Here is a 19892-nt window from a genome sequence, read left to right as displayed (position 1 = left end):
AGTAGAGGGTCTTCAGGATTCCTCTCTGCACAGTGGGGGCACTGAGCAGAGGGCACAGTGCTGAGGGCAGCCATGGCACAGACCTTTGACACAGAGCACCCGTTCCTCGCCTCTGCACGAACTTCAGGGGTCAGCGAAGGGCTCTGCCAAGGAATCAACAAGATTGGATCTGCAGGGCGCTTCTCCCGCTCTGCTTTTGCTTTTCCTTTTCCTTTTTGCTAACGGTGCAGCCATTACTGTTCTCACACGCGGGCTTTCCCTTCGTTTCCAGCAGTAAGTGGTGACTCGCTGCCCGCTCTTAGTCCCCCTCCAATGGCCACATCCTGGAATTGCTCAGATAACTTTTTTTTTTTTTTTTTTTTGAGATGGAGTTTGACTGTGTTGCCCAGGCTGGAGTGCAGTGGTGCAATCTCGGCTAACTGCCACCTCTGTCTCCCAGGTTCAAGCCATTCTCCTGCCTCAGCCTCTCAAGTAGCAGCGATTACAGGCACGTGCCACCATACCTGGCTAATTTTTGTATGTTTAGTAGAGACAAGATTCCACTATGTTGGCCAGGCTGGTCTCGAACTCTTGACCTCAGGTGATCCACATGCCTCGACCTCCCAGAGTGCTGGGGTTACAGGCGTGAGCCACCATACCCAGCCTGCCCAGAGAACTTTTACTAAATGCTGATGCCTGAGAGCCTGATCTGATTTGTCTAGGGTCAGAGGGCACCACCAGATCTTTAAGAGCTACCAAGTGATCCTAAATGAGGATTTGGCCTGGTGCAGTGGCACACACCTGTAATTTCAGTACTTTAAGAGGCCAAGGCAGGAGCATTGCTTGAGGCCAGGAGTTCAAGACCAGGCTGGACAACATAGGGAAGCTCCGTCTTTACCAAAAAAAAAAAATTAGCCAGGTGTGATGGCCTGTACCTGTAGTCCAAGCTACTCAGGATGCTGAGACAGGAGGATTGCTAAAGCCCCGGAGGTCGAGGCTGTAGTGAGCTGTGATTGCACCACTGCACTCCAGCCTGAACAGCAGAGTGAGACCGTGTTTCTAAAATAATATAAATTAGGGCCAGGCACGGTGGCTCATGCCTGTAATCCCAGCACTTTGGGAGGCCGAGATGGGCAAATCATGAGGTCTGGAGTTCGAGACCAGCCTAGTCAACATGGTGAAACTCTGTCTGTACTAAAAATACAAAAGATTAGCTGGGCGTGGTGGTGGGCACCTGTAATCCCGGCTACTTGGGAAGCTGAGGCAGGAGAATCGCTTGAACCAGGGAGGTGGAGGTTGCAGTGAGCCGAGATCGCACCACTACACTCCAGCCTGGGCGACAGTGTGAGATTCTGTCTCAAAAAAATAAATAAATAAACATTTTAAAAAATGGGAGTTGAGGAGCAAGGGTTTTCTAGTGGAAAGATGAACACATCAGCGATACAATGTGACGTGAGACGGCAGGATGATTGATGCATGTTGATGCATGTTATAGCCTCAGCTTGGGAGCACCTTACTCCCTGGGCTACTGTCTAATCAGTTCTTTCCAGTAGAACCATGTGCTATAAGGGGAATGCTCCAGATCTGCCATTCAGTATATCAGCCACATTGTGGCAACTGGGCACTTAAAATATGACTAGTGTGAATTACAAGTTTAATTTCATTTCATTCTGGTGAATTTAAATGTAAATGGCCCCGTGTGCCCTGTAGCTAGCACATTAGACAGTGCGGCTCAGATGTTCCAGCTCACAAACCCACTGTGCGTGAGTCCTCTCTGAACCGACAGAAAGGGTTGCTTTTTTGCATAGCATGTGACACGGATGAGAAACGAGAGGGTAAGTAATATCTCCCAACTGAAAATAGGTCCTGGTGCTTTGGAAGAGTGAGGTTTATTATCTGGTTTCCGGCTGAACCTTGGCAGACACACAGGAAATGAGAAAATGAATGGCCATGCCTTTTAAGAGTGGCAGCTCAAAAAAGCATTTCTTATATATTGATGAACTTTATTTTACAAATTCAGATCATTGAAATGCAACAGAAGGACAAAACGGCACCTAGCTGTGTTGTTTGCCAGCGGAATGAGTTTTTCTGGAATCCTGTGTAAAGTATGCTTTACAGTAATGAAGCACACAATAGCAAGGAGGTTATAGAAACATTCAGACATCATCTTTAACTGGGTGTCAGCAGACCATCCAGCATCTGCCAACACCTGCTGCCAAGGACAGTCTGGAACCCTTCTCCATACCAGCGTTGTCCCCCTTACTCACGACTCCCCTCTTCATCGTGAGTGGGCGTCTCTATGTGCCACAGTTTCACATGTCCGGGTGGTGTCCCTGGCACCTGTGAGTGCAGGGACAGAACAATGGGCTTCTTTCTGGCCCTCTCCATCCTGAGCGCCATCTGCATATGGGAAATACACACGACTTCCTCTGTACACTCCACACCTTCCGTACTCTGTGACCCAGTGAATAGGAAAAAAACAAGCTGCTTTTCTTGCTTTATACTCTCACCAAACTTCTCACCTCTGACACCAGCCATGTGGGCTTTTCCCCCTACACCAAGCAATTCTCCAGTTATCTGCAGGCACTGAGTGTCCTACCTGTCAATTCAGTTCTGACACTGCTTACCCAGAGTTAGCACAGACCCCATGGGTTAAAGGCTTCCTCCCACAAGATGCTCCTACTTCAGATGCCAGTCACAAGTCCAAGTTGTCACCTGCTGTCTGACTCTAACTCAAGGCTCCCACAACCTCACCTTGAATTCATTCATTTGCAAGAACAGTTCATAGAACTCAGGGAAACGGTTTACTTCCTGGTTTACCTGTTTATTAGGAAAGACTGAAACCCAGGAGCAGCTGGATGGGAGAGATGCATAGTGCACGGTGTGGAGCTGGGGTGTCGGAGCTTCCATGCCCTCTCCAGGTGTGCCCTCTCCAGGTGTGCCCTCTCCAGGTGTGCTGCTCTCCCAGCACCTCCGCGTGTCCGGCAGCCACATCCCGGAGTGCAGGGACTTTGACGGAGGCCTCATCACATGGGCATGACCTCCAGCTCCTCTCCCCTTCCCAGAGGATGGGGTGGTGGGGGACTGACAGTTTCAAGCTTCTCGGCATAACCTGGTCTTTCTGGTGACCAGCCCCATCCAGGAGCCCATTAGAGTTGCTTCATTAGAACAAAAGACACTCCCATCACCCAAGAAATTCCAAGGGATTAAGAGCTGTCTGTCAGGAACCGGAGTCAAAGACAAAACACTAGAATGAAAGACAGTGTTAAAACCCCTGTAGCTCAGGAAATGGCAAGAGTTTTAGGAGCCTTGTGATTGTGCCAGAAACCAGGGGCAGAGACCAAATGATTATGTTTATGATGTCATACTGTCCTAGAGTATTGGTGATGTGGAGTGCCTGTGGGTGCTTAGAAGAGCTGGCTGGAACTCACCCATGTTGAATGAGAACATCATAGAATGTTGGGATTCGACTCAAAGTCAGGTGGCCTTCCCCAAAGAATGTGGCCGGCAGGAGTGGGTGGGTCAGGGCTCCCTCCATGCCGTGTTTGGGAGGCCGCAGTGCACAGGCCAAGCAGGTGCTTCCACTCTAGGACTCTTCAGAGCCTTTAATAGACTGAATTTCCAAGAGATAAACGCAGCACAACATCTGTTTCCCAAATTTATTTGACCTAGAATCCATTTTTCCTAGAATTCCTCACGGAGTAGAATGTGAGGAACACAAATTAGAAGGTGAGAAAATGGAAGACCCGGGAAGTGAGCAGGCCTGCCCAAGCCTCCCTCCCTGTTAGGGGAGAAGGAAGTCTTCAGACAGGTGAAAGCCTCTTCACTGATTCCTAGACGGGCATCCGTGCCTCTGCATCCCCTCTGCTGATGCTGAGGGCTGGAGATGGCGCACCCCGCCCGTGGTTATGTAAGGTCTGAATGCTGGAATCTTTAGGGTTTTGTTATGTTTTGTGACAGGGTCTCGGTCTGTCACCCAGGCTAGAATGCAGTGGCACAATCACGGCTCACTACAGCCTCAGCCTCCCAGGTTCAAGCGATCCTTCCACCTCAGCCTCCCAAGTAGCTGGGACCACAGATATGCACTACCACACCCGGTCAACTTATTTTTTATTTTTAGTACAAACAAGGTCTCGCCATGTTGCCTAGGCTGATCTCAAACTCCTGGCCTCAAGCAGTTCTCCCGCCTTGGCTCCCAAAGTGCTGGGATTATAGGCCTCAGCCACCTCACCCAGCTGTATCGTCAGCTTTTAATGTTTTTCTAATGACGGACTATTTGTTCCAACATGATGTAGGTACTAGGCAGTGAGGCTTCTTTAAACACTATTTGTTCCTTTCCTTACCTCTGTTTCCAAGAACCAAGAAAAAAGAAAAACAGTGCCTTCATAGCACAAAATAGTTACAGAATACATTTATTTGTGTGTCTTTCATTTTCAGAATACACATAATAGCCTGTAGTTACAGAATACATTTATTTGTGTGTCTTTCATTTTCCCCACTAGAAAGTGAGCCTGGCTGTGTGACAGTGCCTGTGTCATGCAGGTGTGCAGCAGGTGGTCATGGGACAGACCGATGGAAAGACAAACAGATGAAGGGAGGGGAGGGCCACCGCAGCGTGCCGGGGCTTAGAGTGGAAGGGGATGGAAGTGGATAGTGAGTCCCTGTGGGGTTTTAAGCTGGAAAGGGCCTTGCTGCCTCTGGATATTAAGGGGTGTTCATCCCTTTGGGTGGGACAAGTGGAGAGTGATGGTCAGAAGCCCAGTCCCTGCTGTGGCCCTGCCTGGAACAGGTTCTGGCCTCCTCTGCCGCCTGGGGCCATGTCTTGTTTAGTATCCAAAATGGTTGTCCTCTCACCCTGTCACAGCCTATAACTTGTGTGTGTTTATACGTATATATGTGTTTCTGTTTGTTAACATCATGGGCTTGTGATTTAAACACTCTGTAGCTCAGTTTTCTCATCTATAAAATGAGAATAATAGTAGCCCTCATGGAGCTGTTGTATAAAGGGCTTAAAATAATGCCTGGCACATAGCACCTAATTAAATTTAGCTGTAATGTGTGTGGAGAAATGCATAGATCTATTCCTCCAGTTTTCAGAGGGCTTCATGAGCATCCATAGATCAATTAGCATTCACTCAGGAGGCTATACATGATATATTTTGCTTCAGTATGCAATGTGTTATTTACTGCAGTCCACATTCTCATCAGTGCTGTTTGCAGGCCATACCTGCATGAGGGCAGAGTCATCCCAAAACAGCATGGGTGGACCAGTTGCCGACTGTCTACCTGGTGTATAACCAAGCTTGTGCCACAGTTTTTACAATTCGCATTGAATTATAGAAAAATGAACAAGGCAGTCTAACTTGTATTTGGGGCTAAAATAGTTAATAGTTTTGTTTTAGTTACTGAGATCCTCAGAGCACTTCTGCACATCACTCAGCCAACTGACTGCTCAATTGTGAGGTTCTCCCACATCTCTGGTGTTATAAATTTGCCCTTAGGCAAAAAGTAATTCTTTCGTTCTCAGGTGGCTCAGGGGTTCTGAATCTAAGCTCCGCACCCTGACCCTTTTCCTTTTGGAGCCCTCATTGGTGCCCCTTCTTTCCTTTCACAGCCCTGTGCATAGCACGCCTCTGACTTCTGGTTTTGTGTTCCAGGAATGGGCCCTGACGAAGGAGAAGTCGGTGAAGCACATGGATTTGTGCCTTACTGTGGTGGACCGGGCACCGGGCTCTCTGATAAAGCTGCAGGGCTGCCGAGAAAATGACAGCAGACAGGTACGGCTTGCAGGCACCCGTGGGTGCCCATGATTAACCCAGACCAGGGCAGCCACGGCCTGCGCCCTCTTGCTCTGCGCAGCCTCATGAAGCATCCGGCTCGGCGTGTACTTAGGTGTTCTTTTGCATCACTATGAATAATGTCTAGCTGCCCTATTGGACTTAAGCCACAAGCCTGCTGTTGCTTATTTCTGATTATATTCTCATTCTCTTCCCTATGCCACTGAAAAATTTAAAGAGAAATTAGCTATTTTTGTTTAATCATCAAATACTTTTTTCTATTTAAATTTATAGAAATTCTAAATGATTAATGTTCAAGTGGATGGTACTCGATACATAATGCAAGTGTGTGTGTGTCTGTATATGTGTGTGCATATATATACATATATATACCACATATATACACATATATACATACCACATATATACATATATAGATACCATATATACACATATATACACACCACATATATACATATATACACACATACACATACATATACACCACATATATATACGAACCACATATACACGCCACATATGTATGCATATGTGCACACCATATATACATATATACGCCACATATATACATATATACATGCCACATATATACACATTAAACACACATATGTATACATGCCACATATACATATATACATGCCACATACATACATATACATGCCACACATATACATATATACAAACACCACATATACATATATACCCACACCACATATATATACATGCCACATATATACATATATATGTGCTGTATATGTACATATATACACACCACATATACATACATGCCACATATATACATATATACATGCCACATATACATGGCACATATATGTACATAACACCACCGATAAGCATATATACATACCACATATATACATATACATAGCACCACCGATATATACACGTCACATATACATATATACACGCCACATGTGTACACATATATATACATACACACACACATATAAACACAGTTTCTTTAAACATTTCAGAATAGACTTTACCTGCCTTGTAAGCTGGTTTTCTCTGACATATTCCCTTGTGGCAGCTTGTCGGCACACCCTTTCTCAAGACATGGGGTAACTGTTAATAGGAATGCAAGCACAAAAGGTCGTCCTAGCATGCCCATACTTGGAATGCCTGCCCCTGTTCTTACAGTTGGTCCTTAGAGATAGATGAGATGTAGGGAAAGTGAGGCATGGAGCCTACTGGAGCCAAGAGCCTAAGCCAGCTTCTAGTCCAACCTTAATTTCACAGCACAGAAAGCTGAGGCTCAGAAAGTCATTGCCTCCAACCTAGAGTCATCTGGGAAGACCAGGCCAGGACCGAGTCCCCTGTTCAGACCCCAGTTGTCAGACAGGTGCTTACAGAGGGCCCTCTTTCACCTGTCTGTCTTCAAACCCCTGTGCCAGCTCTGGGTGCTCCTCCTTCCCTGCTCTGCAGAGTCCCAGATTCCTGGTAGCGGGAGCCCTTCTGTAGGGTTCTGGTCATAATCCACATCTCTAAATGTCCATCTGTGTTGATGACTTGATACCAAAATGTGTAAGGGAATGCCTGTTAAACAAGAGAAAGCTACCATTGCTTGTACCCAAACCACCTAGAAACTGCCTCACTCACTGGCCCCTCAAGAGGAAGCTCCTCAAGGGCAAGGCTGGCATCTGCTAAGCCAAGTACCGGGTGAGTCTCAAACACATTCCCTGGGATGTAATGGAGCAGAGCTGTCTGGATGTAATGGATTGATAAAGTGATGACTTGATGACACTTTTTTAAAAAACAAATGGTTACTTCAATATTGCTTAATTTCAAGAACTGACAGGTGTTTCTGCTTCAGTCCCAGTTTTGGGGAACCATAACTGACATGCCTTAGGACCTTCGTGAAGCATGAGAAGACCTATCGAGAATAAGTTTTTCTGGATGTATGGCGTGTCTAAATGGGGATCTGTTAGGTTTTCAACCCCAAGACTCAGGCTATTATAGAGGATGTGGGGGCCATTTCAGTAGGGTCTGGCTGCCTTGAAAATCTGTGCTGCACCCCCGCCACCACAATCCCATCAGACAGACATCAGAGCCGACAAGGCCACCTGTGCGAGACGGAGCTGGGGTTTGGTTATTGTTTTTCTACGGTTCTTCATTTAGCTGATGCTTTGACACATGACAGGCAGTCCTTCCAGTGGCCAGAATCAGATTCCGTTCATTCCGAATTCTTTGTTGAGAAGATTCTGGCCGCTCAGAGTGACAGGGCAGCCTCAGTACACACTTTACATGATAATGGGGAAAAACAGCATGAGGGGTGATTGACAGAAACGAGGGAGCCGGAAATGAAAGACGAAATGATGGGCACTTAGCAAAAGCCTCCCCTGGCTCCTCTGATTGCACTGTCTTTCCCTATTGGCAAGAACTCCAGGTGAGCAGGTGGATGGAAATAAGGAAGGCAGGGTCCAGGTGACAACATCCTTGTGGTGGTTCACGCAGGTCGGGTCCCCAGCACTGGGCTCCTCTGCTTGCACCGGCTCTTCCCTGCCTCACTCACTGGCCCCTCAAGAGGAAGCTCCTTACAGATTTTATCTTGGAGCTGAACTGGCTTTGCCAGTTGGAATATTTGGTTTCCAGGCACGTCCATGTTTTCGTATTATGTGCATATTTGCAGAGTCAAAGAGGAAAGGGTGGCAAGAGTGAGAAAATTTAATTCTGCAATGTCAAAAGGATTTGCAAAAAATACTTAGGTGAAGGAGCTTTAGTGCACACAGTATAAAAAATGAATTAGAACCACAGACTTCATTATTTGAAACAAGAGCTTTGGGGAGGAAAAAAATTGTTACTTTTGTTTTTTAAGAACAAACATTAGAGATTTTTAAATGGGGATTTTTCTTTTCTTTTCTGAGATAGGATCTCGCTCTGTTGCTTAAGACTAGAGTGCAGGGGTGGGTATGACCATAGCTCACTGCAGCCTCAAACTCCTGTGCTCAAGCAATCCTCCCACCTCAGCCTGCAAGGAGCTAGGACAACAGGCATGCACCACCATGCCCTGCTAATTTTTTTAAAAAATGTTTGTAGAGATGAATTCTTGCCATGTTGCCCAGGCTGGTCTTGAACTCCTGACCTCAAGCTATCTTCCTGCCTCAGCCTCCCTCCCAAAGTGCTGGGATTACTGGAGTGAGCTGCCCGAACTCAGGCTGAAAGTATTTATGTTACTTGCTATAGACAGGGCTCCTCAGATTTCCTTCAGGCTGGGTTGTGTGCTTTGATTTCTGGCTTGGTTGGTGGGTAACGGGTGCGTGGGTTGAGTTTGGTTGTTTGCTTGATTTGAGTGTTAGTAAAGAGGCATCGTACCCTATACTTTACAAGCGGCATGTTCAGAACTCAGCAAACATTGGTCCCCGCCATACAGAGCACCATGGGCCTCAAGGGTAGCAGAGACAAGTTTCTCATATCCACCAAGGAGCTTGCACACCAGTAGAGAACAGACCGCATAGAAATAGGCTTCTCAGCCCTATGTTCTGTTCACACAAGCATCTCTCTTCCTGACATTTGGCCTGACATGGTTCCTCTGGCTCCCCGGAGCAGAAAGCCCCAAGTGGGAGCATGGAGGTGCCGAGACTAAGGCCTCCAGACAGGGCTGCTTTCCAGCAGCCAGGGGAGGAGCTGGCTCTGCTTTGTGTGGATCTCATCTTGGGGTGAACCATCACTGGATCAAGCTTTCTTACGAAGGCATGCAAATTCCCCTACATCAAATCCTTGTGTTAATGACGAAGGGGTGGGTGCCCAGAGTGCTGGGGCTCAGAGGAGGCCCACAGAAAGGTTGGGGCAAGAGAGGTTCTGAGTTTTGATCCAAGGCAGAGAATACGTTTCCTTCCTGGGCCCCCAGCAGCAGCACAAGCTCCTGAATTCACACAGATCTGTTTGTACTCCTTTGCTTGGGGGCCACACTCTAAGGCATTCTCCTGTGTCTTGCAGAAATGGGAACAGATCGAGGGCAACTCCAAGCTGAGGCATGTGGGCAGCAACCTGTGCCTGGACAGTCGCACAGCCAAGAGCGGGGGCCTGAGCGTGGAGGTGTGCGGCCCAGCCCTCTCGCAGCAGTGGAAGTTCTCGCTCAACCTGCAGCAGTAGGAGGGCCCGGGAGGCCCTGCCGTCCTGTCTCCTGCACCATCGGGTGGAGTCTGGTGATCACATTATTGATTATGTTTCTTAAACTTTCCGCGAAACTAATATACCTCAGTATTCCATCATGGTCTGAAAGTCGAACTTCGGCAAGGCACGGACGACTGTGCAGACGCAACAGCGGCAAGAAGCGAGAACTGCCCTCCCCCTCCTCTCGGTGCAGCCCAGCTGGGCCCCCTTCCCCAGGCTGGAGTGCCCCTCTTCCTTCCAGCTTTCACTTCCGCTGGCTCTGCAACTGAGTGACATCCAGCAATGGCCGACCGGGGAGTGGTAGAAGAAGCAACTGAAGGAACGCATGCGAGCTGAGGGCAGGGCGGGAGGAGGGGGCACACATGCCCAGGGGAGCGAGGAGAACTCTTGAAATCTCCATTTTCGATCCCATCGAAATCACATACGGTTTCCACAAAGCCGAGTCGTGTCACGTGGCAGGTTTACGTCGATAGCCCCTCTCTCTGCTCCGTTCCCAAGTGTCTTCCTGGTCCAGACTCCCCTCCACCTGATATACTTGCTATATCTGAGGATGAAGTTGTCTAAGGTGGGACGCTAAATATAAAGCTATATAGAGAAAGAATGTACGGTCAGTTCCCTATGGTTTCTGTAGGAAGAATGTGCGGTCAGTTCCCTATGGTTTCTGTAGAAAGAATGTACGGTCAGTTCCCTATGGTTTGTGTAGGTCATCATCATCTTGTAAATTCCCCACAAAGCCGTTCGCAGCTTCCGGGAGAAGGGGCCAGAGCCCGGTGGGGCCAGGTTCTCACGGAGGGAGGAGGTGGCCTTTGTCCCCTGGAGCCCGATCAGCCAGTTGGTGCTACTGCTGTGGCCAGCTGGGGGGGCTTCCTCCAGACCACCGGCCTCAGCCCGGGCATCTGTGTTGGGCGTCAGTCAGCCTGAGAGTCACTACTGTGTGTCAGAATCCACTCTGTGTGCTATGCGTATCTGTGAACCTGGAGGGGTTACTTATTTTGACAGATATCACTTTGGGTCTTTTTACATTAAATTTCTTTTCTTTAAGGAATATAAACCACCCCATAGCTCCCAATGTGAGCCAGCGATACCGCTGCCCCCTGGCGACAGGGCAGACCAATGATGCCAGGCAGCTGTCACACGCTAGCATTGGCCTCATTGTGATCTCAGCCCTGCATGCTGGGCCTTCAGAATTAATGGCCAGCAGTGTCAGGGATGAGCCTCTCAGCCTGGGCACAGGCCTGGCTCACAGCCCTGCACACCTGCTGGCCTGGGGATCTCCAGCCAGGCAACGAGTCCTGCCCCGCCCGCAGCCCCCTCCCACACCCCACCTGGCCAACGTGACTGCTTCAGGGGGCTTTGGGGAAAGAATTAGGAAGGGTCAGAACCAAACAATACCTGCTCATTTACACTGAGGATTCAGGACAGGAGACAAGAGCCTTGGGGTCCTGTTAAACCACAGACAGTTATGAACCAAAAGTCATAATGGGGAGAGGTGCCTGGCGTCTGCCTGGGTGCTCAGCAATGTTCCTCGTCACCCCGCCACTCTGTGGTTGGTGCCCTGCTTGCTCCTCCATTCCCAGCCGCCTTCTCCAGCACCGCACACACAGATGCTCAGTCTCAAAGAGAGGCTGGCACGGCCTGGCAGTCCAAGAAAAGCATCAGATAGGCACACCTGCAGGCCCCTCGGAGGGACAGCGGCGGCCTTGGAGTTAGGAGCCGCCCTGGGAGGTTGTGCCAGTGCCATGCTCCTCCCTGTGTCTTGTATGAAAGAGGCCACTGTGTGTCCTCCTCCCCGGCAGGAGCCCCATGGGTGTGCACTGTCGGACAGCGGCCCAAGGTGGAAGCCTGGCTGGAGGCCTGCCCTATAGGTCTTCTCTTCCCGCCTCCCCTGCCATGCAACCAGATGTGTCCTGAGTGGGCAGTGTGGCCCCACACCGGAGTAACTCCGCACGCTTCTGTCTTTCACAGTGGGCTCTTTGGGGGAGCCTGAGGAAAACCCCCTTAGGTACCCGTGCAAGGCTGTGGAATGCAGGCCAGAGCAGGGCATGCTTAGCCCCCAGCACCCAGGTTCTTTTGTCAGACCCTGTCACCCGCAAGCTACTACTGCTGTTAGGAGGGGAAAAAAATGGATGAATCTGGCTTGTTTTAAAATCAAGTTTTTTGATTAATCCCTTGCCCCCACACCTTCACCCTGCCTGCACCCCCAGGTCCTTTCAGCCTTCGTGTCATCAGATATGTCTACCCAGGCCCTTGTGCGGCCATGCCCTGGGGGCAGCGTCCTCTCCCTGAGCTGGGGGATGGCTTTGGATGGTCCGGGTGTCAAGAGCAGAGGTGGGCTGGGGAGGGGTCCTTTGCGGTGAGCTATGTTTACATGACACAGTGTGCCAAAGTGACTTACTGTGGTTGCGTTATTTTTTAGTCATCGGGACTATCCCACCCTCCCACTCCTGTTTTTAAAACTCAGAATTCTTTCCTAAGAGCCCTTCGAGCAAAGCGTGCCGAAGTGAGTTGTCTTCTCTGTGGTGGTCCTTTCTTATGTCTTCATAAAAGCTCAGATGATGGTATCTGTGAGTATGTTTTGCAAATTCAAAATATAGTTTGGTAATTTTTTTTTCCAGTTGATTTTTAAAAAGAACTGCTGTACAGAGCTTGTACTTTGTCCATTTTATAGATGGAAACCATCCTTGAAAATTGTTTAACTTAAATAAAGAGAAGATACTTTCTAGATACTGCTCTTTGCTGGCCAGAGTCTGTCCTAGTGTGTGAGGGCTGGGTGGGGTGGGTGTGGGGACTGGGATCGGGGTCAGCCTTCTGCAGTTCCTGCTCAGTGGCCGTTTCTTATCACCCTTTGCAGATGTGCTTTAATTGCTGTGCCCTTTGGTTGGTTACTCTTATTTGTAATAGTAATCATTATCATTCGTGGAGTGTTTATGACGTGCCAGGCACCCAGCCAAGCCCTTAAATACATTTGCATTTTACAGCCACAGGCGAAGCGGGTGACAGAAGTTGCTAGCCTGCTCAAGGTCATGTCCTTCCTGTGTACCTGCCTGGAGCCAGCCCTTGGCACTCGAACCCAGACCCTGTGCTTCATACCAGGGAGGCAAATATTTTTACAGTTTTTCAAGTAGTTAAGATTTATAGACTTGTTTACCAGTTACCTGGGGCTCTCCAGTTCCATCCAAGCCTCTCTGAGGTTCTTCAGATACTATTTATTTATTTATTTTTATTTTATTTATTTTTTTGAGATGGAGTCTTGCTCTGTCACCTAGGCTGGAGTGTGGTGTTGCAATCTCAGCTCACTGCAATCTCCACCTCAGTGACTCCAGCGATTCTCCTGCCTCAGCCTCCCAAGTAGCTGGGATTACAGGCACTCACCACCATGCCTAGCTAATGTTTTGAATTTTTAGTAGAGATGAGGTTTCACCATATTGGCCAGGCTGGTCCTGAACTCCTGACCTCAAATGATCTGCCAGCTTCGGCCTCCCAAAATGCTGGGATTACAGGCATGAGCCACCGCACCCAGCCTTTTGTTATCTTTTAAATTCCTACATCTGATCCAGGCCACAGTAGTGTGTGCCTGTAATCCCAACTATTCAGGAGGCTGAGGCAGGAGGATCATTTGAGCCCAGGAGTTCAAGACCAGCCTGGGCAATGAAGCAAGATTCCCATCTCAACAACAGAAACAAAAATACCTACATTTGAACAGCCCCACAAGGGTTCAAGGAAACATAACCTTGACCAATTATTTAGCAATTTTTTTTTTTCAAGACAGAGTCTCACTTTGTCACCCAGGCTGGAGTGCAGTGGTGCGATCTTGACTCACTGCAACCTCTGCCTCCCAGGTTCAAGTGATTCTCCTATCTCAGCCTCCCGAGTAGCTGGGATTACAGGCCCCCACCACCACACCTGGCTACTTTTTTGTATTTTTAGTAGAGATGGGGTTTCACCATGTTGCCCAGGCTGGACTCAAACTCCTGACCTGAAATGATCCACCCACCTCGGCCTCCCAAAGTGCTGGGATTACAGTTACAGGCTTGAGCCACCGTGCCCGGCCCAATTATTTAGCAATTTTGATTGAGATTGGGGTGAGGTAGGAGGTTGGCCACTGGCAGGACTGGCCCAAATGAATGTCTGAAACCTTCTAGAGACCACATGTAATCCATTTTCTTTCCCTATTATTTGGGACACTAAAAATTTGCTGCCATTTGAGAAAACTAAAGGAACTCTCAGCATTGTTTTGTAGCACCCAGCGGAGCCCCCTAGGGATCCCGTGCGTGGTTCCTGCTCTGATAACAGGGAGAGGTTTATTTATTCCGTAACTATTTGTTGAAAAACTGTTGCACTGATAGTCCCAAAGAAGACCTAGGGTGAGGAGGAAACATGTTAAATGTTGACAAATAGGACATGCCAAATGCAGGCTCTTGGGGCGGTGGAGGCAGGGGGTGGTCCACCCTTGTTGGCGCCATGTCTCGAAGGTTCTGTGGGATTGGGACTTGGCGAGGGAGAGCGTTGCCGGCAGGGGCGCAGCGTCTGAGAGGTCCCAGCACCGGGACACAGCAGCAAGACCCCCTGATGGGCACAGCACAGGAGGAAGAAGACAGACTGGCAGGCGGGCCCCGTGCGTGAGCATTGTGACTGCTGGGGAAGGCTCTGGGGGCGGGGAATGACGGGAGTTCCTGACTGGAGCAGAAAGGGTCAGGCTTGCAATGCTTTTCAGGATGAAATACCCAGCCCAACTCAGCGATTGGATTCTGCAGCATAACTTCACATTGTCAGGAATGTTCAGCCAGAAAAATAAAATGCCTCTGACACACTCTTCTGTTCATGGACTTAACCTACAGAAGAGAAGAGAAAACTCTCTTCTCAGCAGTTCTTGCCTATTTCTCAGCAATCTCCTAATACAATGTATATATGTTTGATTTTATGCATTGTGTGTGCCTGCAAGTAACATACATCCTGTTTCCAAAAGCTACTGTCTCCCCTAGCGTTCCAAAGGGGTAAATAGGAGTGTTCGCTCAGCAGTTTCTGCCTGAGCTCCTGGGGCCCCAGGCTGGAGTGGTCTGGGCAGGGGCTACAGAGAAGACCTTTTGGTCCTCAGCCCAGGTGACACCCACGGGTGAGTCAGATTTGAACCAGACTCTGGATGCAGTTATAAGGAGCATCATAGAGCAGTAGCCATGATTTCCTCTTCAGGAGTAAAGACCCAGTCTCAACAAGGCGCCAGCCTCCTGAAGGGCGTGGAAAGAACCCTTGGGGGGCACCAAAGCCACTGTGGAGTTTCCCCGAGACTGTCCTCTTTGCTCTCAAGTTGGGAGAATTCTCAATGGGAGAGCTTTTATAAAAAACCCACCTAAGTGGAGGTTAAATTAGAAGAGATGTTGTCTTGTGTAACAATAAATCCAAAGGTAATGGAATTCCACGTTGATCCTGGGGCTTGACATTACTGTGGACAAACTGCTCCCTGTCCGACCACCCCTCCCCTCCATCCCCTCCCACCGTGGTTCATTTCAGTACAGTGGGTACTCGGGACTCAGTCTGTTCACGTTGCTGTAAAGGAATACTGGAAACGGTAGGTTATTTGGCTCATGGTTCTGCAGATTGTACAAGGAGCATGACTCCAGCTTCTGCTTCTGGGGAGGCCTCAGAAAGCTTCCACTGGTAGTGGAAGGCAGAGGGGAGCAGGCATCACACGGCGAGAGGGGCAGGAGGAGCCAGGCTCTTTTCAACAATCAGTTCTCACTCACTCCTGTGATAATGGCACCAAGCCATTCAGGAGGGACCCACCCCCAAAATCCAAACACTTCCGCCATGCCTCACCTCCAACATTGAGGGTCAAAGTTCAACATGAGACTTGGAGTGGACAAACGTCCAACATTTGTCACTCAACAGACCTGGAGCATTCTTCCTCCTGTGCATCTTTGCTTTTTGACTTCGGGAAGATGCACCTTTGCCAATGACCATCCCACCCCTTAGTCTCCCCGCCCCTTAGACTCCCCGCCCCTTAGACTCCCTGCCCCTTAGACTCTCCGCCCCTTAGTCTTCCCAGGTTCCACTGCCCAGAGCCTGGTCCTTGGGAAGCCAGGAAGCAGCCACCTCCCGCCTCCTCCCATGTCATGGAAGTGGGTTCTGCTGGCAAGGAGGACAGGGAAAGGATGGCTACTCATTGAGCAGCCTAGTGCCCACTGCACTTGCCATCACTGGAAGAATTCTGGCAGCAGCAGATGGACGGGTGGCAGCGTGGTCTCAGGATTCCTTCGTCCTAAGAGAGGCCGTCGCAGACCCTGCTGAGCCCCTTCCCCCTGTTGATGCCACGGACTCCTTCGGCGTGAGCCATCAACTCAGGGCCTCCTCTCAGAAGGTATTCAAATGAATAAAACACATTGATTATATGGGATTACAAAGAAAACTAATTATACCAAGACACAGTTATCAAAATATTTTCCTAATATGTGCTTCTTAATGCATTAAATAACAAGTCTTCCTGTCTAATTGCTGCCATAATTTAAAGTAGTGATGAGCATAAACAATGTTTTCAAAAAGCTGCAATAATTAATGTGATGAAAATATCTGTGATTTTTTAATTAGTGACAAAGTTCCTATTTTGTTGTCAACATTCGTAGTAGAAGGAAATATTCCATTTCAGTTGGAAGCTGTGAAAATAACGTCATTTTTCCCATCTAAGTTGCTGGACTCCCTAAATTCTAAGCATCTCCATGTCAGTGAGATGTATCGTCCCCACTGTCCTGGAGCCTCTGTGACTTTGTCATCTCCCTGCTGCAGGGTCAAAGGGGTGTTCTCCAGGACCCAGGCAGCTGTCCAGAGCTCTGATCCTGATTCTGAGAGCAAAAATGGGAACAGACCGCCCTTGAGGACAGGCGCTGCTTGAGCCACGAGACTCACAGTCGGTCACCTGATTTGCATTTATATTGAGAAATCACAGCTGGTGGGTGCCCTAGCAGGTGGGTGAGGCTGAGCCACTCAGAGGCTGTAGGGAAGCCACGCCATCCTCACAACGCCCACCCATTGATCTGTGACACGTGGGCCAAGGGGAGTGGGATTTTGCTGGTCGGCTTCTCTCCCTGTTGAAGCCACGTGGGAAGGAAGTGGGCAGAAGACTGCTTGGCAAGCAAGGAGCCAGAATACAGAACGCGAGGACCTTCACAAAGTCCCACTTGAGGTGGAGAGACTGAGGCGTTTCTGCGCTGCTGCGGACGTGGCCTCGACCATGAAACTGTCACTCGGAGACTCCTTGGCCTGGACTCCAGCTCAGGACGAGCAGGGCAGGTGCTGCCTGATGCCTCTCTGAGCTCCTCATCTGGGCCTGCCAGGTCTGCGGCAGGAGGGCGGGCAGGATGGGAAGGAGCCTGTCTTGGGACAGAGCACGTAAATGCGTGGCTACCACTGTCGGGTGCCACACAGGAGTGAAGTCCAGGAGTGAAAAGAAAGGCTTGAGGGAAAGGAAAAGGGGTGAACAGAGGAGGTGACACTGGGTGTGACTTCTTAGGCCCTGGAATGGGTGTCCCACAATCCATATAACCTCTTATCTCTACACAAAGATGTTGTTACCCCCATTTTACCCCTGGGGAAACTGAGGCTCTGATCAGCTAAGTCATTTGCCTGATTTACCCACACAGTGCCAAGTTAAGCACCCAGCTGTGACTGTCCTCTTCCTGGTCCAGTGGGGACACGGGGACAGGAGGTGATGGGAAGCGAAATGGGCCTTTGGTCGTGGCCAGGGGAGGGGCAGTGACTCTTGTTGCTAACAGGGAAAGCTGGAGTCACTGCCACCGGCTCATGAGGGCTGGAGGGGAGGAGTCAGGAGGGTCAGGGGTGGGAGAGATGGGCTCCACCGCTGCATCCTGCCACCCACCACCTGTGTCACCGTGAGATGTCACTGAGCCTGCTCTCTGAAATGGGGATCCTTCTGTTCACCCTGGAAGATCATTGTCAGGATCAGAGGGGAAGAATGAAAAGTGCCTCCTGGCCACGCAGTGGCTCTGCCTGGAATCCCAGTACTTGAGAAGGCCAAGGCAGGAGGATTGCTTGAGTCCAGGAGTCTGAGACCAGCCTGGGTAACATAGTGAGACCCCCATCTCTATAATAATAATAATAATAATAATAATAAGCTGGGCATGGTGGTGCACCCCTGTGGTTGGGCTACTCGGGACTGCCTGAGTCCAGGAGTTTGAGGCTCCAGTGAGCCATAATTGCATCACTGCACTGCAGCCTGGAGCAAGACCCTGTCTCAAAAAAAATTGTTTTTTAATTTGCCTCCTGATCCAGGCCAGCCCAGAGCTGCAGCCCAGCTCCCATGAACATCCCCAGCTTTCCCTGCAGGTCTGCGGGGCCGTCCAGAAGGAAAAGGACTGGAGCAGGAGAGCCAATGGGATGTCCACATCTGCCAAGTCTTCAGGGAATGCGGGATGGTGCGGGGACCCAGGAAATAAGGGTGGAGGTGTTAGCCCTACATTTTTACAGCCTAGAAGTGATGTCAGAGACCACCAGAGAGGGGGACGGCAGAGAGAGGGAGGACGGGGGCCTGGAAATACAGATCCACACACAGGCTGGAAAGAACCAGCAAGACGCTGCTGGCTGGGCAGAGGCAGCTGGAAGGAAGGGAAGGAAGGGAAGGAAGGTGCGGGATAAATGAGGCTGCCCTGTGGCCCAAACCAGAGCGTGGTGAGCTCTGGGAAGAGGTACCTGGATTTTTGGCAACAAGGAAGTTGGTCTGATGCCAGCAGTTGAGGAACACCCTCCTCACGTGAGGAACACGGGGCTGGAGGAGGGGAGGACAGGGAATGTGGCCGCTGGTTCAGGTGGGGACATCTGGGAAGGACCTGAGAAGCTGGGGCTGATGGAACAGCGAGGGGCCAGAGAACTCTCCGGAAGCTTCTGGCTCTAGGGCATAGGGCCGAGCTGAGGGGCGGCGTGGGTAGCCACTGTTTTCCTCCCACTCTCACAGCCCTCTGCACTGGGGATTTTGAGGCTGTGTGCACTTCACATGTTTGAGAGAAAACCACAATTGTAGAGCTGAAGATGTGGAATTTGGCCCGCAGCTAACTGCACACCTACCAGGACCACCCTGCTCATGAGCTTCACTGCAGCACTGATTTCATCACACAAGGGGCCAACCAGAGGCCAATTCAGTAGTTGTCGATATCTGTGTGCCTCCACCCCAAAATTCATAGGTTGAAATCTTAACCCCTAACGCGATGGTATTAGGAGGTGGGGTCTTAGGGAGGTGGGCAGGTCATGAGGATGGCCCTGATCCGCAGTCTGACTCCTATGCTTCTAAGAGATGATGCGGACACAGACACACACAAAGGGATGGCCACGTGCAGACACAGGGAGAAGACAGCCGTCCCACACCATGGAGAGGCTTCAGGAGCAACCAACCCGTTAAACGCCTTGATCCTGGACTTCTGGCATCCGGGGCTCTGCGTTGTGCAAGCCCCCCAGCCTGCACTGTTTTGTTCTGGCAGCCCCAAGGTGACGCATACAAGGCCAGTGCCCTCGTAATTTCCACATGCCACATGCACGGCTCAGCTGCACCTCCTGCCAGCTCCAAACCCCATGGCACAGGGTGCACACTTGTATGTCCAGATGGTCAGCTTTCAGCACCGGACAGGACTTCTAAGGTCCCATCCCAAGACACGCTCCCCAGCATCTAGGTCCTCCTTCCGACACTCTCAACGTGCATTCCGGCATCAGCTGGGGGCCATGCTTGTGCTGGGAGCTTAGAAGATGAGAGATAATGTTCACTGAGCACCTGCCATGCTCCAGAAACGATGCCAGCTTCTCATTCAGGGCTCATTTCCAGCTTTCAACAGATGGACCAAGTAGGACTTAGAAAGCTTAAGGCATATGTGAGTCATGTCCGAACAGGAATTTGAACCCAGCTCTCGAACCTCAAAGCCCTGTTCTTTGTATGACACTTGTGCTTCTCAAACCTTGCTGCATATTCCAATTACCTTGGGAGTTAAC

The 19892-nt window shown here is 49.8% G+C and overlaps 1 protein-coding gene across 1 annotated transcript in view; it reads left to right on the top strand.

The window, feature by feature from the left end:
- Nucleotides 1-12635, top strand: part of GALNT2 (polypeptide N-acetylgalactosaminyltransferase 2) — a 104524-nt gene extending 91889 nt beyond the window's left edge. Inside the window, exons 14-15 of the mRNA XM_017885590.1 lie at nt 5637-5756; nt 9735-12635. Coding sequence (XP_017741079.1) covers nt 5637-5756; nt 9735-9890 — 276 coding nt within the window. The 3' untranslated portion in view covers nt 9891-12635. The remainder of the gene's footprint in view (nt 1-5636; nt 5757-9734) is intronic.
- Nucleotides 12636-19892: the final 7257 nt, after the last annotated feature.

Source organism: Rhinopithecus bieti, unplaced genomic scaffold, assembly GCF_001698545.2.
Source record: "Rhinopithecus bieti isolate Rb0 unplaced genomic scaffold, ASM169854v2 scaffold_14839, whole genome shotgun sequence".
Lineage (NCBI taxonomy): Eukaryota > Metazoa > Chordata > Mammalia > Primates > Cercopithecidae > Rhinopithecus > Rhinopithecus bieti.
The sequence above is the reverse complement of the archived record's forward strand: the minus strand, read 5'-3'. Positions and strand labels throughout refer to the sequence as shown.